The sequence below is a fragment of the Rhamphochromis sp. 'chilingali' genome (genome assembly GCF_963969265.1).
Source record: "Rhamphochromis sp. 'chilingali' genome assembly, chromosome: 16".
Taxonomy (NCBI): Eukaryota; Metazoa; Chordata; class Actinopteri; order Cichliformes; family Cichlidae; genus Rhamphochromis; species Rhamphochromis sp. 'chilingali'.
Genome location: NC_137943.1, coordinates 11,390,042 through 11,414,390, shown reverse-complemented (window position 1 = coordinate 11,414,390; position 24,349 = coordinate 11,390,042). Strand labels below are relative to the sequence as shown.

General features: G+C 40.3%; 3 protein-coding genes across 4 annotated transcripts; 2 read left to right on the top strand and 1 right to left on the bottom strand.

Annotated features, from left to right (window-relative positions):
• Positions 1–1,248: 1,248 nt before the first annotated feature.
• dcun1d1 (DCN1, defective in cullin neddylation 1, domain containing 1) lies at positions 1,249–7,590 on the bottom strand. Of its 2 annotated transcripts, none has more exons than XM_080862074.1 (7): positions 7,438–7,590; positions 4,299–4,512; positions 4,015–4,183; positions 2,303–2,433; positions 2,138–2,220; positions 1,947–2,043; positions 1,249–1,862 (listed from the first exon to the last, which is right to left on the bottom strand). In XM_080862074.1, the coding sequence occupies exons 2-7, from the start codon at positions 4,468–4,470 to the stop codon at positions 1,786–1,788; spliced, it is 729 nt and encodes a 242-aa protein (XP_080718200.1). In that variant the 5' UTR covers positions 4,471–4,512; positions 7,438–7,590; the 3' UTR covers positions 1,249–1,785. The 2 variants fall into 2 exon arrangements, with proteins under 2 accessions (XP_080718200.1, XP_080718199.1); XM_080862073.1 differs by lacking the exon at positions 7,438–7,590 and adding an exon at positions 5,966–6,114.
• setd9 (SET domain containing 9) lies at positions 6,176–7,349 on the top strand. Its single transcript, XM_080862072.1, has one exon. It carries the CDS (start codon positions 6,301–6,303, stop codon positions 7,177–7,179), a length of 879 nt encoding a protein of 292 aa, XP_080718198.1. The 5' UTR covers positions 6,176–6,300; the 3' UTR covers positions 7,180–7,349.
• A 1,909-nt stretch (positions 7,591–9,499) lies between the features above and the next one.
• Positions 9,500–14,205, top strand: eif4a2 (eukaryotic translation initiation factor 4A2). The gene is made up of 11 exons (XM_080861913.1): positions 9,500–9,594; positions 10,453–10,510; positions 10,613–10,745; positions 10,990–11,129; positions 11,510–11,678; positions 11,756–11,865; positions 12,174–12,317; positions 12,677–12,814; positions 12,905–12,994; positions 13,242–13,321; positions 13,399–14,205. Exons 1-11 carry the CDS (start codon positions 9,566–9,568, stop codon positions 13,541–13,543), a joined length of 1,236 nt encoding a protein of 411 aa, XP_080718039.1. The 5' UTR covers positions 9,500–9,565; the 3' UTR covers positions 13,544–14,205.
• Positions 14,206–24,349: the final 10,144 nt, after the last annotated feature.

The following is a 24,349-nucleotide window of genomic DNA, read 5'->3' as shown; positions in this document are numbered from 1 at the left end:
TATAAACGCGTCAACGGAAGTAAATAACGCGAGACTACAGTGAAGCACCCATAGAAGTACACTTGAATATATGGAATGAAGTTTGAATATGTAGAATGAAACTTGCATATAAAGAAAATGATCTTCTGAATTAACTAAATGAAAAGTGACGTCAAATTTGTTTCCATTTTTATCACTTCTCTTCCTCTTTGAGATGTGCTTCAGCTTCTGCTTGAATTGCCATCTCAGTTGACATCTCCATCAGTGATGTTAAAAGAATAATACAAAATCCAATGACCCGTTTCAACTAAGCATATTATAGCCTACCTCTCTAATTCTCTAACTGATTAATTACTATTTTAGGAAACAGCTGTATGAGAATCAGTTGGATTTACCTAAAACCACAGGTCCGTTAAGTTGTAACAACCTCAAACTTAAAGAAGCTTCTAATAGTTATGGGGACATTAACCTGCCGATCATAAAACATGGCATCACATATCAAATTTGCTCCTTAATGTAAATATTTAAAAATCAGCCAATCACATAGTAGCAACTCAATGCATTTTATCATGTAGACATGGTCAAGACAGCCTACTGAAGTTAAAACTAAGCATCAAAATGGGGACTAAAGTGACTCTCAATGCGACATGTCTGTTGGTGCCAGACAGGCTGGTCCGAGCATTACAGAAACTGCTGATCTCCTGAGAAAATATCCAGTGAGCAGCAGTTCTCTGCCTCGTTGAAGTCAGAGGTCATGGGAGAATGGCCAGATTGTTTTCAGCTGATAGAAAAGCAACAATAACTCAAATAACCCCTTGTTACAACAAAGGTGTACAGAAGAGCAACTCTGAACATACAGCACATCTAGCTTTAAACTACATGAGCTACAGCAGCATTAGACCACAGCAGGTGCCTCTCTTCAGCCAGTAACAGGAAATTTTGGCTACAGTTCAAAGACTGCCTGGACTCAAACTGGTTTCATGAACACCACAATGAGTTCACTGTACTCAAATGACCTCAACTCAGTCCAGTGGAATGTGGTGGAACAGGAGATTCTCATCATCAAGCCAGCAAATCTTTGTCATGCCGTCATGTCAATCCTGATGAAAATCTTCGAGGAATGTTTCTAGCACCTTGTTGGATTTGTGCCATAAAACATTAAGACATTTCTAAAGGTTAATGAGGGTATTTGGCAATAAACCAAACAGAGACTGACTTTCAATGTCTCATTTTCTCTTTCTAAGTATAAATGCACAGAGGCTTGGCAACTTTAAAGAGACCAAACTGAATTATTTATTTTATCCTTACGCATCCATGTTTAAACAAACAGCATTATGATTTAAAAAATTACAATCAATGTTTGATACTGACTTGTAACACAAACATATCATAAAACCAAAATCAGGAAATGCACACTAGTATTAAAATTCAGTATTTAAAGAACGACATCCTCTTTGCAAACCCTTGTGTTTACATTACAGTTCAAGTGTGTATATCTACCTGTATCGGAGTGCAACCACATCAGAGACCCACGTGGGATCAAATGGAGACTCCTCTCTAGTTGGCTTGAGCGCACACAAAAGCCCAATACTTTAGATAAAAGTTTCAAACTATCACGTGTTAACTAACAAACGGATATGCCTTTTGTACATACACATAATATATATAAAGTCTCTGCTGTGTAAAATATTTCAGTCCTGAGGGTTGAAAAGGCAACATAGTTCCCAGCTCAGCGTGACTCCACTGTCCTCCAGTCACTGATTTTGTAGAAACCTCTCATGGCTGTTACTTCAGTGAGAGCGGACCTTAAACTGCAGTGCTTTTGGTTCCGATGTGTGGTCGCGCAAACTCCACAAAATCGTCAATAAGGACGGGCCACGCTCCTATCGAAGAAGCAAAACAGATTCAGCGATTTGACTCTGAATAACACGTTTCAAGACATGACTGCCAACGAGAAATCTACAAACCTTCCTCGTCGTAATTTGACATGTCGTCCGTGATCATCGTGCTGAAGTCTAGTAAGAGATTCCAAGTGTCCTTAGGAATCGATCTTTTATGGTGTTCCTGCAAAGGATGAGGAGCAAAGTTTATTTCTGAGAAACGATGATACCTGCGTACTTAGCATAGCCTTGTTATGATTTATTTATTGTAAACTTACAACTAAAAATTTGTTCCACAGGTCCAGGAACTTGAATCTTCCCGGGAGAACTAAATTCCAATATGCAATTGCCATTTCTAAATCTGTAAGAAAAACAGTATTCAATCGAAAAGAAATTCAACCAAGAAAACAAAAACAGCCAATGAGCATTAAAAGGATTCTTACCCAAACCTTTCTGGCCAGGATTCTTTGCAAAATTAAATGTAAACTGGTAGAAGTCCTTAAATTTCCTTGAGTCCTTTAATTCTTGCTCTATCTTAGGGAGCTGAGCTTTTAGCTTCTCTATGCTGTCACACCTGCAGAAGGATAAAAAAACAAAACAAAACACTGTTGCTGTCCAGTGGCTAAAAATGAAGCGGCAAAATGTAGCAACTGGTTTATATCTGACAAAGTCCAAGCAGACCCTGGAGCCTTTACAGTTGTCAGTGATTTTATAGCATAAAAATGTAAATTATCACAGAACTTTACTTTGGTGTCGCCGTTTCCAGAAAAGTTGGGGCAGTGTGTAAAATGTAAATAAAAGCAAAATATAATAATCATCAGAATCGTTTCAGCCCCACATGAAACTGATGTACGAGGGCAACCCCAAAAGTAAGGTCTCCTATTGTTTTCGAAATACATAGGAAATACAAAATAGGAGACCTTACTTTTGGGATTGGCCTCGTAGTATAAGGAGGATCGGATCAGATCAGATAAAGACTGATATTTCTTATTACTTTTTGAACAATATGCTCATTTTTATTTATTTAGTTGTTTATCTTTAGCAACACAGTTAAAAAAAACAATTTTAAAAAATGGGTCAGACCAGAAGAACAAAGCTAGAAAATCTTTGCAACCCGCAAAACACCACCTGGTGGAACACCTCCCAGCTAACTAACATGATTGTGTGCAAAAGGCTCCCATGAGCCACATTAGAGCATGCGGAAGGGATCACTTGCACATCTGTGAAGGCACCGTTAATGCTTAACGCTACGTGAAGGTTTTGGAGCAACATATGCGGCCCATTCAGATGTACGGACATTGAATAAAGGCGTGGCTAAGATTGATCAAGCACAAGTTGTTGTGGTCAACAGACACATCCTGGACAATCGTCCATTCTGACACTAAAATTGACCAAAATTTGCAAAAAACACTCAATGCTTTATTCAGTATGATCTGAAATGCTAAATGCTAAGCCCATGAGCTTAGCAGAAACTTGTTTCCAGAAGTCCAAGTAGAAAGCCGTTTTTCCACATGGGACCAGAACTTCTCTTGCAACACCTCTATCGCCTCCTAGAGGCCATTAAAAAGAATGCGGGTTTTTCAGACCAGGAAACTGCGACCATTTTTTATACTACGTTCAGATGACAATTTTTACAGGAAAGGAATTTTTTTTTTTCACTTCAAAAATGTCAACCCACAGTCAGCACGTACCGCATTAACATGAAGCGAGAGCTGAAGAGCACTAACGGTGACATAAAAAGAGGCGATGCAACACAGTGGGAATTATGCCTCTGTGCCAAAATCTTTGATATGTGATGCTGATATCAAATTTGGTATTATTTAAAAAAAAAAACAATTAAATTTGTTGCTACTCAACCTCTAGTGTGATGTCTTTTTCTATTTTTTTAGGAAATACAGCATTTAAAAACTTTTCCAATCTAAATTCTGTTTTTATTTACATTTACTGTGCTCAAACAATTTCGGAAATATGTTTGCATCTTTCTCCAAATAAAATCACAAAATAAGCATTTTTAAATGAATACGTGCATTTGCACAACAATCCACCCCATCAGTCTTACTTAAAGTTACACCAGTGTTTGAAGGATTGTTGCACATCACACATAGGAACACAGTTTCCCCCCTCTTCTTTTACCATCTGAAAATGTTTTTCTCACCCCTGTTCTGTCATGCCTTCCATGAACTCCTGTTTCGAGAACTCGCACTGTGTTGCTGCCCTGAACTTCCAGGCGATGAGAAGGACGCTTATACTGGCAGGGTCCAAACCCAAGTCGTCACAGAATTGCTGGATCCCATCAATGCCTATTTTGTTGTCGTCATGAGGATCTAAGAACAAGAAAAATGAATTAACTGATTAACCATTCAGAGTATTAATTTCAGTCCTGTGCTGTGTATACAATTTCTAACCAATGGAAACATTATAGCGGTGCTTTTTCTATACCTCTGTATCTGTTATACAGCTGCTCAAGCTTCTTCTTGTCTAAGGCCCCCTTTAGATTTGAAATGTAGAGCTCTGGACTTTGGAAAAACTTATCTGTGGCAACATCTAGCTTCCAGTCATTCTGTGCCAGGCAGGTCACTGCAGTCTTCTCACTGGATTGTGTAAAAATCATGAACTGGCGAACTTTATCCTTCTGCGAGGACTTCAGCTTGTTCTGCACAGACACAACACACAGGGCACATACTCAAATAGCCAAAATACACAAATAGCTGAAGGTATGAGGCAGCAACAACAATATGGAGTAATTTTTTCACGTATTAATTCCCTGTGCGACTTGCACAGAATGGGAGATTACAATAACACTGCAAAGCGTACCATCTGAATTTTCACACAATAACCTAGGGCTGCTCAATTAATCACATTTTAATCTCAAGTACGATTTTAGCCTCCCACAATTAAATGAATGTGACTTTGCAAATACTGAAATGTGTGCTTCACCAACAAAACGCAGAGCAAAAGCAAATCAAATGCTCACTAAATCAGCACCTGACCGTGTGCCTGTGTGTCTCAATTATAACTGTTACCTTATAACAGTAATATAGTCTGCACATCCATGCAGCTCACAAAGACACGCTGACATCAACAGCCAATCAAGATTCTATTTGGCCAAATATTTCTGTCCACTAAACATAGTGAGTAGTAAAGGCTTCAGGTAAAGGGTAAACATACAGGACAAACAAAAGATTTATCTCCTTTATTTACTTTCCTAAAGTGGCAATGCTGCTAGAGATAGGATCTCCCATATGTGAAGTACACTGCTTCGAGTTTTATTCACATCCATCATGCAGGTACACTGAATGGAGTGAGAAACTTTAGATTTTGCTTATAGGCAATGCACATGGGCCAGGTGAATAAAGACCTGATGTCTCTGCAAAGAGTAATTTATAAAGTTGAATTAACAGGGATGTAGCACAATGTAAATGTGAAAGAAGTGCACTGCTGATTTAAGTTTGTATTAAGTTTTGGTACAGTGTTTTTCCTTCTCTGAGGCGCACTAAATTCAGGTGACTTTTGTATTTTGATACAAAGATATGAAGGCGGTGTCTTTACGTGGCACTGCAATAAAAACAATTCTGTAATTGAAAAAATTATAAATAATCGTTATCTCAGTACTGAACGAAATAATCGTGCCGCTCTTCAATAACCACAAAGGGTAGGCTAGCTGTTAGCTACAGTGAACTCTGGCGAAACACATCTAAATCACAGTAAGAGGGAACTAGCAGCGATATGCTATGCTGATTGCATTTACCGACTTCTAGTGTATTGACTGGCGGTTTCCTTGTCTTAATATCAATACTACTGATAAAGTTACGCATTCCACACGACAACGATCTAAAAGTTGTCATTTTATGTGTTTAAATGATAGCAATCGTAGTTAGCTCACTGTGCTTGTTGGTTAGCCCCACTGTGAGCTACTTAGCTAATGCTAAAGGAGAGGGGGCTGTTTGTTTTCATTATTTCAGGCGAATTTAAGGTATTAAAAGCAGTTTTAATACTATGATATGAATCCGAAGAGATGTGTTTTTATACGTTTATGTGAATGGGTACATGTTATATTTGCCCCTACAAACAATAATAAAATAAATAAAAAAAGAGTAATTTCATACCATGTTTGTCACTGCCGGGCTACTCTTCCTCCCATCCAGCTGGCTTAGTGCCCGTAAAGTTTTTACAAGTCGCGTAAAAAGTTTTTCCGGTTGAATCACAGCTCTTCAAAATAAGAGCATACAATTTATAGCCTATAACCTATACAACTTCCAGAAGTGTTAATTATCGATTTTTGTTCCTTATCAAACATAAAATACATATCTAAAGATATTTAAGCAAAACAAATTTAAAGTTCGTTCTACGTTTTGAAATAGCAACAAGTGTTTGTTTTTTTTATTTTGAAGCAAGTTATCGGAAACGACTCGACGATTCATCCAAAGAACCTCGTTCTTCAATGTCCGACATACAAACAAGTCTCTGGATGTTTACAGTTGTTTTGCGAAGATTTCAGAACAAATGGAAGTCCTACCGACACAGGTTTGTGCCTTGGGTAGTCTTCAACCTGTCTAAAAATGAGAAAACACTGCGGAAGGTGACTGAGCGCTCGAAAGATAAGCTAGTCCCCGATGAGGAGGTTTCACGGAGCCTGCTGGCGCTCTTCAGAGCCCTGTTCAGGAAACATGGGTTTCATCAGAGGCAGTTCCAGACTCCATTTATGCTGCAGCTAACAAGTGAAGCAGAGCAGGTTGGAGGAGATCCGGTGTGCGGACAGGATGCCATGTTACAGACACTGGGATTCTGCATTGAGCGGAAGCCTAGCACTTTATCCTTCGCAGGAACTGGAGTCTTTGTCACCAAGGGATTTGTACCCAAAGGAGCAACAGTTGCAATGTATCCCGGAACTGTTTACCAACCCTATGAGCCCATTCTTCTTCAGTCCATCAGAAACCCCTTTGTTTTCAGATGCATTGATGGCATCCTGGTTGATGGAAATGACAAAGGCATCTCTAGGATGGTGTTCAAGTCGTGCAGTGGAAGAGACAGAATAGGTCCTTATTTGACCAGCGACACAAGCTGGCTGACAGACACTCCCCATAACCCCCTGGCTGTGGGTCAATATGTGAACAACTGCTCCTACGAGAGGCCTGCCAACGTGTGCTACCAGGAGTACGACCTGCCAGACAAGTTTCCCATTGAGCTCCGCCAGTATCTCCCTAACGTCAACTACAGCCAGGGTACACAGAGGCGTCTGCGGTGTGTTGTGCTAGTGTCGCTCAGGGACATTTCAGCAGGGGAGGAACTCTTCTCTAACTACTACACCATTGTGCATTAATATAGTTTCCAAAAGCCTGCATCTGTGAAATTCAAACCATATCTCCACTGTATTTAATTAAAGGAAAAAAAAGGAAAAATCCAACCGCAAAGGCAAAGCTTTTTGTTGTTGGTTGCTTTAACAGAGCAATTTTGTAACATTTGTGGATGAATAAAGTATTTGTAATCTTATTTGACATGTGTACCACAACCTTTTCATTGTTGATAAGACAGTAATTTCACTTAATATTAAGTATATGAATTATGGTACCCTACTTACTTGTGGTTTGTGGTTCTAGCAGAAAAGAAAGAATGAAGTTTCCCTCTTATTGGCTGAGTCAAAAGTCATCACAAGTGCTGGTTTAAGAGTGGTGCGCTGATACTGCTGGATGGTCCATAGAGTTGCTCAAATGTTTTAGCTAAAAGCTTAACAACAATCAAATGACCCAACAGTGGGACAGAGAACTCCCTTTTAACAGGAAGAAACCTCAGGCAGAACCAGGCTCAAGGAGGAGCGGCCATGTGCCGTGAGGGGAGGAAGACAGGACAAAAGACACACTGTGGGAGAGAGCCAAACATAAAAATAACTATTGATTAAATGCAAAGTGATGTATAAACATATAGAGAGTGTGAAGAATAAACAGTCAGTGAAGTGTAACTAAGGGAAGGTTTGGGGTTAGTTATCCAGCCCTTACTATAAGCTTAATCAAAAAGTAGAGAGTGTGTCTGTCCCGTTCCACAGAAGAGGGGCCTTAAAGCTAAAGGCTCTGCCTCCTATTCTACTAAATATCCCAGGAACCACAAGTCTGAGAGCAAAGTGCTCTGTTAGGGTGATATAAGGTCTTGAAGATAAAATGGGACCCGATTATTCAAGATCTTGTATGTAAGGAGAAGAATATTAAATGTGAGTCTACATTTAACAGGTAGCCAATGAAGAGAAGCTGATATGGGAGAAATATGCTCTTTCTTTTTCTAACAATGCAAGCACGACTACCAGAGATCAAATAAAACCTGGCCATTAAAACAGCTTTGCTGTAGGGGAAGGCTTAAATATACAGAATCTAAATTTGTTTTTTAAAGTAAACAGGGATATTATATCCAGTCACGTGAGTGTGCCTCACAATTGATTATTATTGTATGCTTCTCTCATATTTAGAGAATAATCCTCTAAATATGTATTATAATAATAATCTCATAATAATCTAGTTAACATTGTCTAAACCAGAGTAGAGTCCAAGGTCTTCCAAGTAAATCAGGAACTTCTCCAAGAAGGTGAAACGTAGAAAGTAGAGAGGTGACACAGGGAGAAAATGGTTGTGTTAGCTCAGCTAAACTGGGTAACTTTATCAAAGCAAGTCTCTGACTCAGCGGAGACTAATTGAAGCATTATCTAACTGAACTTTCGTCTCAAAGGTCACCAGGAGATAAAAACTGCATGTATAGACTCTCCAGTCAAATCTGATTTTTTTTTTTTAAATCAAGGCTTGTTAACTTTTACCCTAACATAAGTACAACCAATCTTAGCTGTCAGTACTTTCCAATGTCCTTTTTTCATAAGTCTTTGAGTGTCTCCTCTGTGTAACGTCTCTGATTTCTGGAATAAAGAAACACAAGAGACTGACAGAGAATTAGTTCGTACAAACTGTCAGTTGCTTAAGTCCAGCAGGTAGCAGAAATCTACTGAATGATATGCCAAGAAGAAGCCTTCTCCAGATTTCTCCCCACACTTTCCCCAAAGCAGTTATTGTTATGACAAGTTTGCCTGTCCAATCAGCTTTCCTTACAATATGCAAGATACCACTTCTATATCTGTCACTCCACATATGGAAGTGACTGTGTACTTTAATTGTTTAAACCTGCCTCAAACACTACACATAACTGATAAATATGGAACAGCAAGTGTGTCAAAGACACAGAAACTGCAGCATTGTCCCTTTTTAAACTCTATGCCAATTAAAAGTTATTTAATAATCACACTTGGACAGCAAAGCCTCGGTTAGCTCTGCCTGTGTGGTAGTAAACTTCATTTTATTTCTTGAACCCCGCTTGCATGGGCCTCATGCAAACCTTCTCTCCAAAAATGTTGCACAACACTTGTCAGAGCGAGTTTTGACCTATCAGAGACACGGTAGCGAGCCCGAGCACCCACTATTACTGCAATATCCTTCCGCCGAGGAATATAGTCTGGAACAATTTTAACATTTTATTGTTTATCTAAAGACATATTTGAACACAACAAGTAGTGTGTTAAATAAAATGTGATTCAAACATTAAGTCAGTCAACTAATATTTTATTGTCAGCCAAATTGGGCACTGAGTTTGTCGGTGAAAATAGTCCGGCTCCATAAATGCAGTTGTATTCTCGAGCAGCGATCTTTCCACTCGCATGCTGAAGTTGGGAACGGATCATGTCTAGCGATTCTGCTGATTACAACAGGTAAGAGAATACGTTTGGGCGAGTTTTTTTTTTTTTTTAAAAACGACGCTGAATATTTATCTGCGTCTAACCTCGAGAAAGTGGTTTGCAGTTAGTGTTATGCAAAATTAGTTATTAAATAGCTAACTAGGCCCCAACCGCTGGGGCTAACTGTTAGCTATGTGACGCTAGCTGCTCCGTTACACACCGTAGTTCCAAACTGCTTTTAAAAGCATTCTGCTTTAAATGTTTAATATTTGGCCACGTCATACTCAAAGTATACCAGGACTTTGTAGTGATTAGTAGAACCCTTTGTTTACTATTGTAGCTGGGGATTATCCAAATTGAGAGTCGTCGGTCCAGGCTGTATGTAGGCCTCAGAAGAAGCCACCGTTGGCAGTACAGGCCCAACTGTCCGACATATTGGCTAACGGTGAGCGAAGCGGAGCTCCATGTTGAGGTACATCCAAAGTGTACAGATGTAATTTTAATCTTGAGTTACCGGGGACCACAGTGGGTATAAGGAGCCAGCCTCAAATCTTTGGAGGTTACGTAAGCGGCCATTTTATGAGGGACTAGCAGTGGAGCCCGGCTCGTGCAATTTGACACGTGCGCTCAGTGAACCTCCAGACTGTGGAACTAGATCGCTGGGGCGTAACCCAGGCTACGATTGACTATCTCACTACATATCTAACGTAATTTCTGTGTTTTAGTTTCTCACCCTGAGCGCGAAATAGGCGGTCTTATTGTTGGAGATGAGTGAGCAGCAGGCCTTCACATTAAATGACGCCTGGAAGAAACGACCGCTGTAGCATGCGTTCAGTTTATTTTTAAGGTCACATTTTATGTAAAAATTGAAGAGTGTTTCATTTCCAACAGCTCAAGAGATAGAGACCATGGGGGACCAGATGGAATGGAGCCTGATGGTGTCATCGAGGTAAGTAGTATGGCGAAATACAAGCACTGGCACTATATTTTTGGCTGTAACTGGATCATTGAAGTACTAATTCACCCATGTACTGTCTTTCCCAAAATTCAGAGCAACTGGAATGAGATTACAGACAACTTTGATGATATGAACCTGAAGGAGACTCTTCTCAGGGGCATATACGCATATGGTTTTGAAAAACCATCTGCCATTCAACAGAGGGCCATCATCCCTTGCATCAAAGGTACAGACACTTTTCTTTTTAAACTCAGAATAGGATTGTAGATGTTTGAGTGAAATGATGGTCTACCATCTTTCGGGACTTACCCAAAACATGGGGATAACTTTGTTTCATGCTGATCACTCAGTACTGTAAAATGATTAGTTAATGAGTCAAATCTTGCAAAGGATGATTTTGTTGTTTAGCCTGTTTCTGTTTTGAGAAACAAATATATGTACTTAAAATAATTTTTTCCCCTTACTGTCAGGCTATGATGTCATTGCTCAGGCCCAGTCTGGAACTGGCAAGACAGCCACATTTGCCATCTCTATCTTGCAGCAGTTGGATATTGAGCAGAAGGAGACTCAGGCTCTGGTTTTGGCTCCGACTAGAGAGCTGGCTCAGCAGGTATGCTGTTCCTGAGGTCACCATAAACCTCAGCAGTACCTCAGACCTAAGCAGCGTACTGAGGACACTAATTCAGATCCTAAGGTACAATCTTTTAAAGATTTGTTCAAATTCCAAAAGATTTGACGAGTATCTTCTTAAGCTAATGTAGTCTCTGTCCGTGGCTACATTGGTCTGAAAGGTGAAATGCTTTCGAATTTTTCTGTGAAAAACTGAGTGATGTGATGGCATACCATCTTTCGGGACTGACTCTTGAAATGGAGAGTTTCTTTTACTCTACTGATCACTTTAAACAGTTTTTCTGCAGTTTGCGAGTCTTGTCTGGCTCTCTGTGCCACATTATCTTAAACAAGTTCTTCTGTCCCATCTCCCCTTCTTAGATCCAGAAGGTAATTCTGGCTTTGGGTGACTACATGGGGGCAACCTGCCATGCCTGCATTGGAGGGACCAATCTCCGTAGTGAAATACAGAAGCTCCAGGCCGAGGCCCCTCACATAGTGGTGGGCACACCTGGACGTGTGTACGACATGCTGAACAGGAAGCACCTGTGTAAGTATTACAGGTCCTGCTTACTGGAAGCTCGGATTGGTGATATGTTTGCTAACAAACATGACATTTCTCTGCAGCTCCAAAATGGATCAAGATGTTTGTTCTGGATGAAGCCGATGAGATGTTGAGTCGCGGCTTCAAGGATCAGATCTATGAGATCTTCCAGAAACTGAGCACAAACATTCAAGTAAGAAACCAACGCACACCAGAGAACAAATAAGATGCCCTTCTGCATCAACAGAGGTCTGCTATAATTGTGTGATCCAGATTTTCTGTTTCATGCAATGATGATAGCAGATTTTTTTACGTGGAAGCAGATTATTGTGCACTTGACTGAAAATGAGATGTGGTCGAACCTCTTTCTTAATGTTCTTTGGCTGCAATCTCAAGGTCAAGTGCCACAATTGGCATTGTCTTTTAATACGCTTGTAACAAATTTTATGTTGATTTTTTTTTTTGGGGGGGGTGGTGTAACATGTAGTGCTGCTTCTTCAGGTGGTCCTGCTCTCAGCCACAATGCCAGCAGATGTGTTGGAGGTAACTAAGAAGTTCATGCGAGATCCCGTTCGCATCTTGGTGAAGAAAGAAGAGCTTACCCTTGAGGGTATCAAGCAGTTCTACATTAATGTGGAGCGAGAGGTTGGTAAGATTTCTGCTGATAATCTTGTACCACTGTGAATGTTTTAATTTCCCTTCTCTCTAAAGCACCCTGCTGAAACTGCAGGAGCCAAGCCTCACAGGTTTAGCTCATGTGGCCGTGTAAGCATGGGTACACCAGAGAAGGAGATCAAAGGCATGGTATTGGAAATGAGGCTAGGAGGGACCTCTTTCTTAATGTCCAGTTTCCTTTGTCTCGAAATCCTGTGTTACACAATAGCTGCTCCTCATTTAACATGGAAGTGGGGTAGATGTTAAACTACAGGATTCTGCTGTGACTTCATGTTGATGTTTTTCAGTTAACAGTGCTTTACATCTCATAACCTCGTGTTTGTTTCCAGGAGTGGAAGTTGGACACTCTCTGTGATCTGTATGAGACTCTGACAATCACACAGGCTGTGATCTTCCTCAACACCAGGAGAAAAGTCGACTGGTTGACTGAAAAGATGCATGCTAGAGACTTCACCGTCTCTGCTCTGGTATGACACGTCCTCTCCCTGCTTGAATCTTATGTTGGTGCAAGCAAATGCTTTTGCTCATCAGTATTAATCTATATTTTCCATTTGCAGCACGGTGACATGGACCAGAAGGAGCGTGATGTGATTATGAGGGAGTTTAGGTCTGGCTCAAGCAGAGTGTTGATCACTACTGATCTTCTGGTAAGTGTGATCAACACTCATGATCATCTGTGACGTTACAACCCAAAATGTTTTTAATCCTGCAAAAGTCCTGAAATGACCAAGCAGTTGAAACTTTTGGGAGATTAGGGCTCGTTCTCCACAATGGGTTCTTTTAACGTAGGAATCTGTTACTTATTCGCGAGCAACATTAATAATATGCAGTCTTCATCAGTCTGTCTGTTAAGGAGTTAAATTGAACATGTCTTTTTCTCCCCTCCCACACCAGGCTCGTGGAATTGATGTACAGCAGGTTTCCCTGGTCATTAACTATGACCTTCCCACAAACCGTGAGAACTACATTCATAGGTGAGTTGAGTTTCTTTGGAAGAATGTGCTCTGTTGTTGCCTCTCTGAGTCTAACATGGTCCAATTTTCCTCCACAGAATTGGTCGCGGTGGCCGTTTTGGCAGAAAAGGAGTTGCTATCAACTTTGTGACTGAGGAGGACAAGAGGATTCTTCGTGACATTGAGACGTTTTACAATACAACCGTGGAGGAGATGCCTATGAATGTGGCCGACCTGATTTGAGCCCTGAGATTTTTCTTTTTGTTTTAAACGCAGTGATAGCGATTGTCCACTTGCATTGTGCTTATTATTCGAGGGGAAAAAAAAACTTCTCAATGCTAAACCTTCGATCAGAATTTTGGTATGTGTTAAAAGCGAGGTGACTTCTTTGGTGGTCCCTCTTGGACAGTTGTAGATTCTGACCTTGACAGTTGATTGGTTGGAGCTGCAAAGCCATGGGGTCTATAAGCATTAAGGTTCTTATCAGGTATTTCTTTCCATGTTCACTTAAGATGCGTGTATTCGATGTTCTCCACCATTTAGTAACTTACTTGTGGACTAAAAGGTATAAGTGCTGTATAAAGTCTGCAAATTATGTTATGCTAACATATGTGCGATGTATCGTGGGCCTGCTTAATAGAGGCTTTTGTCATGTTATACTGTAGGATTCACTTGCTTTTTGTTTATCTTCGTGAATGTGTTTAATTTAAATGTACCATATATATATATTTTTTTTTTTTTTTTTTATCCCACTTGCTATATATCAGAATCCCTCACTGGTTGGCTATATTTTGCTGACGTGGTTTTACCCTTAGAGTATATTGCCCGTTCCCCTCCTTGACTACTTTTCAGATTTCCTCCTCTTGGATTATATGAATGTCTTAATAAACTTAAGTTAACTTAGAGCAACTTTTGTTTTGGTGTCTGGCTTTATACTGTTTGTTTTTTTTTTTTTTTTTTTTTGTTTTTTTTTAATAACAGGATTTTTTTGAACTGGTTTAAGTGCTGCAACTGACATTCATAGACATGAAGAGATGCATAGTGGTGCGAGTGCTTGCAGTAGAGCTTATGTAACAATTCCACCTAGTGGTATCCCTGCAGCAAGATGAGCTCAACGTTAGCAGCATAGTACTCGTGTTTTAAACTTAAAATTAGTGAACAAATTGAAATCTATGAGACTCTAGATCAGGGGTGTCAAACTTCAGTCCTTGAGGTCCAGTGTGCTGAAACAGTTGATTAACAATAGGTCATTAGCAAGACTATAGAACTAGACTGCATGCTGAGGTGGCAACCCCTAACCCTGCTTGAGTAAATGTAAGTGTTTGGAGAATTGTACTTCAAAAAGTACTTTTATTGCACCAGTACAGTAATATATGCCTGTTTACACACAATTTTATTATGTGAATGTTATTTATTTGAACTGTCATACACAGGATGTAACAAGTGATCAGAACATGGTATATTATTTAATCTTTAAAAAAATGTTTGGGGCGTTCCTATGTACCACTAGAGGGAGCCCACGTACCACCAGTGGTACACGTATCACACTTTGGCTGTGTCCCAATTAAGAGACTGAACGCTTGAAGTACGCGCACTACGCGTACTACGTACGGTGCGTACTATAAGTACGAGAAGTGCGGAAGTGAAAGGCTTGTGAAATGGGCAGTGTTGGGAAGGTTACTTTTAAAATGTATTCCATTACAGAATACATGCCCCAAAATGTATTCTGTAACGTATTCCGTTACGTTACTCAATGACAGTAACGTATTCTGAATACTTTGGAATACTTAATATATTATCATGCTTTTTACAACAACGTGAATGTACGATTGCTGTGTGATTCATTACTATTACTGAAGGTCCGCGACTCCGAACTGTAGTAAAGGGACCTCTGACTAATGCTGGGCTTACACTGTGCGATTTTTTGGCCCATTTTGAGCCGATTTTTGAGTCGTGCGACCGTTTTGGCGATCGGCCCGATTTTGGCCTTCATCGTGCGTCGTGCATCGTGTAGTATACGTGGGGTAACGAGAAGAGATTAACACCTCACGACGAGCTCCCGATCATCAATCGCTTGGTCGTGAGGGTTTGAAATCCTCACGACCGTCGTGAGGGTGTCACCGCAGTTTGTCACACTGCGCACGCGCAAACACAAATGTCAGCGAAAAAGACGGCGCAGCATGGCAGTGCAGCGTGTGATCTGGACACAAGCGATGGAGGCACAACTTGTAGAACTTTGGAAAGCTCATCCGAGCCTTTTCGATGTGGCCTCACAAAATTATCACGACCACAACAACCTTGAAAATAGTTGGATCTACACTGCTGCTCAATCACAGCTGGCTGATCAGTGTTTTTCATTAGCAATTTAGCAAAGTTGATGGTGGTGGTGGCGTGTCTGTGTGAGTGAAAGACAGAGAGGGAGAGCGAGCGACAGAATTTCTGTCATAACCTTCATTTTATGGACGCACAGTGTGAGCACTCAGGTCGCATCAGAGCATCGGGTCGTATAGTGTGAGACCCTGCATCGTGACCTATGAACTTCTAACCCCTGCGAGTCAATCGTACAGTTTGAGCAGGAGCTGAATCGCGCGACTGAAAAAATCGCACAGTAAGCCCAGCATAATACGGCATAATATAGCTTTAATAGCTTTGTTGTGTGGGTCAACTCTGCTTGCCAGAGACAGAGAGAGGCATTGAAAGACTGCTCCAACGGAACTTATTGTTTTCGGAGGAAAACACGAACACGGTGTACAGTCGAGTCTTAATAGCTTACTTACAACTGGGCTCATCAGGCACTCTTCTTGGCTGCAGTGGTTATTATTATATTTACATGCTTCCAGCTCCCGTTTTTGCTCGATGACAACTCGTACCTTTCCACTCCCCTTTTTCTCCCTCCTCGCGCTCACAGACCCATAACGTGTATGGCAGTCCATTCTCCCTGCAACACGGACTACACTGCCCATGATGCTACATTCTTTAGAGCTATGCTTGTAGCATTCAGCCTGTTAGCTTAGCACCACAACAACAACAACGAAAAGGCGCTCTCTCACCCAGGAAGCACACAGTCGCAGAGAGAGAGAGCGTCGCCCTGTAACCATGGCAACCGTAACGCTGCCGCCTGGAACAACAGAACGTAGCTGTCAAACAAAACCCAAACAGTCCTGACCCGCGACAAAATGAAACAGGAAAGTACCGCAGTGTAATCCATTTATTTCAACAAAGTAACTGTATTCTGAATACCACCTTTTTAAACGGTAACTGTAACGGAATACAGTTACTCATATTTTGTATTTTAAATACGTACCGGCGGTACATGTATTCCGTTACTCCCCAACACTGGAAATGGGACGGTATACGCTTCGTCGCGCTGTTCAGGTTGCCTAGCAACCATGATGCTAACCGCGAGACACGTTACATACAGCTTTGTTTGACAGAAATGAAGGAGAAAAATGTTTTGTTGGTCATTCATTTTTGTCATGACATCACTTTAGTTGAGTATCTGAGGCTGAGACCACGGGACTGTAAAACATGCTTGTTGGGCTTCATTTCTGTGCTGAACAGTCATTTAAGATTAGTCAGTAAATAACAATTAGTTCATGTTGTTAATGTTGTTCATCTCACTGTGGCAATGTAAATATAATATGGCCAATATTATAGTATTGTCAGATTATTTTATATATATATATATATATATATATATATATATATATATATATATATATATATATATATATATATATATATATATATATATATATATATATATATATATATAGATAGATAGATAGATAGATAGATAGATAGATAGTGGCACGGTGGTTAGCACTGTTGCCGCACAGCAACAAGGTCCTGAGTTCAATTCCAACATCAGGCCGGGGGCTTTCTGTGTGGAGTTTGCATGTTCTCCCCGTGTTTGCGTGGGTTCCCTCCGGGTACTCCGGCTTCCTCCCACCGTCCAAAGACATGCAGCTTGAGGGGATAGGTTAATTGGAAAATCCAAATTGCCATTATGTGAGTACGAATGGTTGTCTGTCCCTGTGCGTTGGCCCTATGACAGACTGACGACCTGTCCAGGGTGTACCCCGCCTCTCGCCCTATGACAGCTGGGATAGGCTGCAGCTCCAGGCTCCAGCAAGTTACAAGTACGGATTTTGAGGGTCAAAATCCGTACTTGTAACTTGCAGGTTTTTTTTTTCTAAGTCCACACACAAATCTTTTTTACGCACACACAAATCTTTTTTACACATACAAATCTTTTTTACAAGTACAAAATATTTATGACCACATTTTGAGCCCATAGAAATCGACAGCGCATTTGGATGCATTTGAAGCACACTTCGAATTGGGACAGCCGTCGTCGCGTGGCGGTGACGTAACCGCACTTAAAATGCGTACTTCAAGCGTGCTGTCTCTTAATTGGGACACAGCCTTTGAGAACTTAAAAGTGTTGAAATGAACTCCAAATACAGGGAAACTATTCCATTTAAATCTACGTCAGATTCTGGTTTGTTTTAATGCTGCATTGTAGATATGTAACAACTTGTGTTGTTTTTTAGTTTTTAAGTGTTTATATTTGTCCACACTCTACCAGGAGAACTTCAAGACATGTTGAGGAGCTAATTTAGCCATTTAAATCAGCTGTGTTGGATCAAGGACACATCTAAAACCTGCAGGACACCGGCTCTCGAGGCCTGGAGTTCCCTACCCCTGCCCTAAACAGTTAATGCAATATGATTGTTAAACCCCTTCAATTAAAGCTTTTACTTATTTCTTTTGCAATGAAAGTCTGTACTTCAGTCAGCTTACGAGCAGACAGTTTATATGAAAGCTGACATAATCACGCCCCATATAAGATAATGAGAGATCAACTCATTCAAATTAGGTCACCAGGAAACATCCCGGTGCTCTTAGGTCACCAGGAAACATCCTGATAGAAAGTCCACTTATAAAAGCGTTCACTGGAAGCTTATTTCCATAGCGTTCCATTGTAGTCCTTTTATTTATAAATTTACACAGGAACATTAGAGATGCAAATATGAGAGATTTTCTCACTTTGTTAACAAAAGAAGTCTGTATGGAGGAAAACACGTCAGTAATAATCTACTCTGGCATCAAATGTATTGGTGTCACCGGAGACAGGAGGGATAACGTCAGCACACATAAAGAGTACAGAAGCAACACATAACAGCAAAAACAAGAATAGGAGCAATTTGTCATTGTATCTTTAGGCACTAGCAGCCTGTCACAAAAACACATGTTTCCATTTCTTTAATTGAATGTAGAACAAAATGTCAAAGATAACACAGTCTGACAGACACAAAATGTTTGCACCAACAAGATGATTTCCAAAATCCTTTAGTTGAAAAGAAGGCGTGTCTCAGCATCCTGTGGAAATGGGCCAAGTGAATGGTATCTGAAAGTCACGTCTTTGAGAACAAATCCAGCAAAGGCATGGCACAGAACGTGAGAGATGCATCTGACCCTTCAGCTGATGATTATTCCCGTCATCAGAAATGGTCTCAGTGGAAGAGTGACTGTCAACCAGCTTACAGAAGGCAAACAGGGAGAAAAGGCTGAGATGTGCCAAACTACACAAGAACTGGACTGAAGATCTCATGGATTTGAATCCAAATTTGAAATTTTTGGCTCAAATCATTGTCAGTATGTATGGATGAGACCAGGAGAGAGGCACAACAGTGAGTGTCTACAAACACGGTGGAGGCTCTGTCACGGTTTGGGGTTGTCTGGAGAAGCGGTGTTGGGCGTATTGTCACAATTTATAGAATTTTGAACTCAGAAAACAGCAAATCTGTGAAGAATTGAACTTTGCTGTGATGTAGAGAAAAATCCCACTAGCAGAACTGATTACAGCCACAGAAACAGCAGTTTGAAAAAATAACGTCACAGACGTGGAAGAAGAAACTGTGGACAAAAGTTTCGGCCTCTCTCAGCAATGCAAAGCCCTCAGCATCCAACATCACCACAGAGGAAGGGAAGTCACTTACCCTCGTCTAAACCATAGAGACGATTGTGAGAAAATTTTGTCACTCTCAGCAACAAAAATACTTATGAGCCCCTGAAACAAGACCCAGGAACTCGTGTTCTACTGGCTTGAGGAAATGCTACTGACAGGCTATACTCAGGGGAAGCTACGCCAAGTCTGTACGGTTTACCGAAGATACATAAACAGGGTGCGCCTTTAAGACCGATTGTCTGTATGATCAACTTGATCAACTAAAACATCTCAAAGTTAACCCGCTGGTAGGCAGCTCTGAACATCACATCCAGAACACCTTGGATATTGTTGAGAAGGTGTGAGATGGTCTCGTACAATGTTACATCTTTCTTCACTTGTATTCCAGTCACTGAAGCAGTGGAGGTAGTTCGTAAGAGATTAAAGGATGACCCCAACCTCAGCAACAGGACCACTCACCCACCACGTGTGTTTGCTTTTGGAACTGTGTCTTAATTCCACCTACTTCACATACAAGAGTCAGTACTCAGGCAGAACACGAAAAAAAGTAATTTGTATGCCAAAAAGTAAGTTTTTCTACTTTATTTCAATTTCTAATAACATTATCTGCTTTTCAGTTAAACTCATCAAACTTAAATTATGTTATTTGTATGTCTATGGGGATATATTCTGTGTAGGTCTTTAGTGCTAATGTTTTAGCCGTTGGCTGTAATGTTAGCTAGTTCATGGCTATAGGAGTCTGGGTCAGTTGTAACAGCAACAGTCTGGGTTAGTTGTAACAATAATGCAGATTCAAGGTTCTTTATTTGTCACATGCATAGTTATACAAGTATAACACACAGTGAAATGTAGCCTGACACGCTCCTCGACATGTGCAAAAAAATTGGGGGGGGGGGGGGGGGGGGGGGGTGTAGAGGAAAAACATTGTATATATATATGTATGTATGTATGTATGTATGTATGTATGTATGTATATATATATATATATATATATATATATATATATATATATATATATATATATATATATATACATATATATGTAGTATATACATTGGGTGAATGTGCAGTAGTAGCAGCAAGCAGGTGAATTCTGTACATTAATATGAATAGACATCTGACTATTTTACAGGATAGACAATATAAACATATTTAAAATTAAAGGAATTGAAATGTACATTGTGCCTTGGTTTAGAGTGTCTGGAAGAGAGTCCTGTCTCAGTCAATTATAGATGATGTGAGAGGGCGGGGGTGTGTGTTTAGGGCACGGATGGCTTGGGGATAGAAGCTCCTCTTGAGTCTCTCTGTCCTTGCCCGGAAGATGCGGAACCTTCTACCAGATTGCAGAAGTTGGAACAGTTTGTTGCCAGGATGGGACGGGTCCTTCAGTATCTGCGCTGCTCTAGTCCGGCATCTCCTGGTGTAGGTGTCCTGAAGCGGGGGGAGAGCAATCCTGCAGCAGCGTTCTGCTGTACGGATCACTCTCTGGAGAGCTTTTTGGTCCTTCACACAGCTGTTCCCAAACCACGATGTCATGTTCTGTGTGAGGATGCTCTCCATAGCGATAGATGTTACAACTTACCACACTATTACTTTAACTTATATTAAACAAGTTGGGGCAACGACATCAGCAGAGAGAGGTTCACTGGTCGCATTTGTATATGTGGTTAATGCCATTGGCAACACAATTCCTCCACTGTTTGTGTTCCCACACATACATTATGCAGACCACTGTGTCAGAGATGGACCAGTAGGAAATACTGGTAGTGGAAATAAATCAGGATGGGTGCAAGAAACAGATTTCCTCATCTTTCTGAAGCACTTTGCAAACCACACCAAGGTAAGCCATGATAAAAAGTAATGGAATTGCGATGCTGGTGAACAACTACATTTGTTCAGCTTCATTGTTATGTTCAAAATTGGTGCAAGAGTTGTAGGTTATAATGCCCACTGAGCCAATGAGGCCAAACTCAAGGAAGACCAACCAAAATTAATGAAATATTCAGTTGCAGAAAATTCCATAACTTGAATATGTTCAAAAGCTAGATTTCTGCATTCTGTCACACACACACACACACACACACACACACACACACACACACACACACACACACACACACACACACACACACACACACACACACACACAGCTACATAAATGGCTCTAAGTGCATTCATGTGTTGAATAAACAAAGATTACATGTTAATGTTTTGTTAGTACCCTTATTTCATTGTGTTACATTTCACCCCAGGATATGTTACAACTAACCCAGACTATGGGGTTAATTGTAACATTTCACTCTTTGTGTTTGAGACCATACCATACAATGGGTAATTGTGCTGCAGAGAAAATAGCTGCACTATTTAATAGCCGAGACATGTAAATGCTTTGCATTACATTTTGATTCCACTGCCTTAAAAGAGCTCCAATTTACAGACAGAAATGTCAAAAATGTTACAACTATCCCCGGTCTCCCCTACTCGTGTTTTGTGTGCCGGTATGTGTAAGCTAGTCAGTTATACAGGAAGAGGCTGGAGTTGATTGTTAGTCTTCCATTTGCATGCAAACCCACTGCATATGGAGCTCATAATGCAAGTGAAATAGACTCTATATAGACCACAAAAACAGCCAAAAAAGTCAAACAGAGAGATAGCAGGAACCACAGGAGCGATCAAAGCAACGTGTTAGCTGCAGACACAGGTTAGGAAAACCCAAGAAATACAAAACCAGAGAGTACACTTTGTAAAGACAGTTGTCTCACTGCCACGTGGACATTGAGGTTATACCAGTTTTAATAAATGGGCCCATTAAGGCCGATCAAATGGGACCAGACTGACAAAGACTAAAGTAAAAGTAATTTTCTCTATATATTATAATATTTTATTTAAAAATTCTAAGTAAGAAATTTCATTACTTCTTTACTTGAACAGCACATCAGACACAAAAAAAAACCCTTAGAAGCCTCAACGTCTGGAATAACACTCTGTGATCAACCCGTAAACTATGAATTGAAGAGTACAGAGAAGGCTGAGCTCACACTGTGGAGACCATTTATCTGAATTTCTGTCTCCTGCACTACAACCTGTTGTTTTCTTTTTCAAACCAACTGTTTTTGGTATAAACCAACTATTTGTAAACATGTTATAATAAAAAATAATAACAATATTAATAATACAATATAAGCACGTGAGAATACAAATGTCATTCAAGTCTAACCAATTCCAATGAATGTGCTCAGCTCCAATCTTTCTGAATCAAAGCATCATGAGCTTAAATGCAAATTCATCTCTGCTGCAGTTGATGTAACCCAACATTGATCCTGAGCACCACAGCCTCTGTGCATTAGTCCAACACAGAGCGTCAAACTCACCACAATACTGCAAACTAACCTATTTCTCCTGCACTAAACCACCCAGTATTTTCATGCAACACTTGAATAACACAGAGTTAGCTTAGTTTGTTTTGCAGAATTTTTCACAATATGAAAATATATACATATTTTATCAAAACACGTCATGTACAGATCCAATATGTGATTAAAATGATTACATTACATGCAATCTTTAAATCTGCAGTTTATCAAATACCACTGAGAAACCTAACTTCTCTTTCTCCATCTCTGAGTCAACTTATCTCACACTCTTTTGTCTCCCTGTGAAATACAGCAGCTGGACCTTTAGCTTGCGACACACTGCAAACACACAAACTGCACACAGACAGTTTGTGTGTTTGCTGGTGTTTGTTGAGCCCATAGAAACGCTACTTTTAAAATGACCTCACACTTAAAAAATAAAAATGTTACTCCCTTTGTGCTTCCTCCTCTTCAGAAGCACTAGCGGCATGCGCTCGCTCCAGCCCGGTATAAACGTTATAAATTATACCTTTGAGCCCAAAATAATGAGCTTGATTTAAAAATGTAAAGCGTAGAAAGTTAGGTCATTTATGTAAACATGTAGTGAGTGAAAGTAAAAGGTCAGAAAAATAAATATTTTTCTTTCTTTTTTTCTTTAATAAAAAAGAAAAGAAAATGATACCTAAAAATACAGCTTAAATGTGATACTTTGTTTCTTCACACCTGTGAATTTGCGTAAATGTTATACAGACGAAGAGTTGTATGACGTGCAAAATGTCCTGTTTTACACCAAGCCAAGCGAGAGACTTGACACATTTTCATACCCAAACCTCTAACCAAGGTCAATCCACTGATCTCCACCTGTTTGAGCACGTTTGTCATTTGCTGAACGCAGAACGATTTATGACCAAACTGCTGCAGGCGACTTCATTTTAAGTGTGCTGTTTGTGTGCGCAGAGGGAATTACGAAGACTGAAATTTGTACTCTCCAAAACATTTAGAGGTCATCTACTAATGGGAAGATCCGAGGTTTGATTCCTGGCTGCTCCAGTCTGCATACCAAAGAACCCCTCTCATTCACTCTCCAATGAACACATCAAAGAGTCCATCGGAGAGTGAATGTTAAATAGAAAGCACTTAAGTAGAAAAGGATGGAACAAAAGTGCTTAACTCTTTATTTCCAAGCAAGCCATTATAAAAGGCAGAAAAATGAAACAGCATTTCTGATCAAATCACTGATCAGTGTCCACGTCATGCCAGCCGGTGGTTTTGTGAGAGTTTTAAGAGTGAAGCAGAAGGAAGCAAATCTCTTCATCATGCTTGTTGTCCACAACATCTGTTTTTAATTTAGAAAACACCGTTTCACCCCAGACTAGTCGGGTAACCCGACGGAGTGAACAATCAAAGATCTGGACACAAGAGGACTTACGCAGACTTTAGACTCCCCTCAACAGCTCTTGAATCTTGAACTCATTATCCTGTTATCGGTTTCCTGATTGTGTTTGCATGACCTGCTTTGTGTGAGCAGTTTCTGAACAGGCTGCACATATTTATAGTATTTTTTTAATTAGCTGTATTTAACTCCCTATCGCCCCCTCAGGGTTGCTCGGGTGCGCTAATCAGCACAGTCGGTGCCTATTTTTAGGAACTCTCCTCTGTCAACACAATTATTTTCCAAATTTGCCTCTTGGGACCTGACAATAGCTTCTGATGACTAAAGTC

What these genes read in the sequence shown, in the direction of transcription:
- dcun1d1 (XM_080862073.1), bottom strand. An exon ending in GAAGGCATGACAGAACAGGG is followed by an intron (nt 2,434 to 4,014) that starts GTGAGAAAAACA and finishes ATCCTTCTGCAG; the next exon opens with GTGTGACAGCATAGAGAAGC. An exon ending in GTCAAATTACGACGAGGAAG is followed by an intron (nt 1,863 to 1,946) that starts GTTTGTAGATTT and finishes CTTCTTCGATAG; the next exon opens with GAGCGTGGCCCGTCCTTATT.
- setd9 (XM_080862072.1), top strand. Translation starts at nt 6,301, where the DNA reads ATGTCCGACATACAAACAAGTCTCTGGATGTTTACAGTTGTTTTGCGA.
- eif4a2 (XM_080861913.1), top strand. Translation starts at nt 9,566, where the DNA reads ATGTCTAGCGATTCTGCTGATTACAACAG. An exon ending in AACTGAGCACAAACATTCAA is followed by an intron (nt 11,866 to 12,173) that starts GTAAGAAACCAA and finishes CTGCTTCTTCAG; the next exon opens with GTGGTCCTGCTCTCAGCCAC. An exon ending in ACATTAATGTGGAGCGAGAG is followed by an intron (nt 12,318 to 12,676) that starts GTTGGTAAGATT and finishes GTTTGTTTCCAG; the next exon opens with GAGTGGAAGTTGGACACTCT.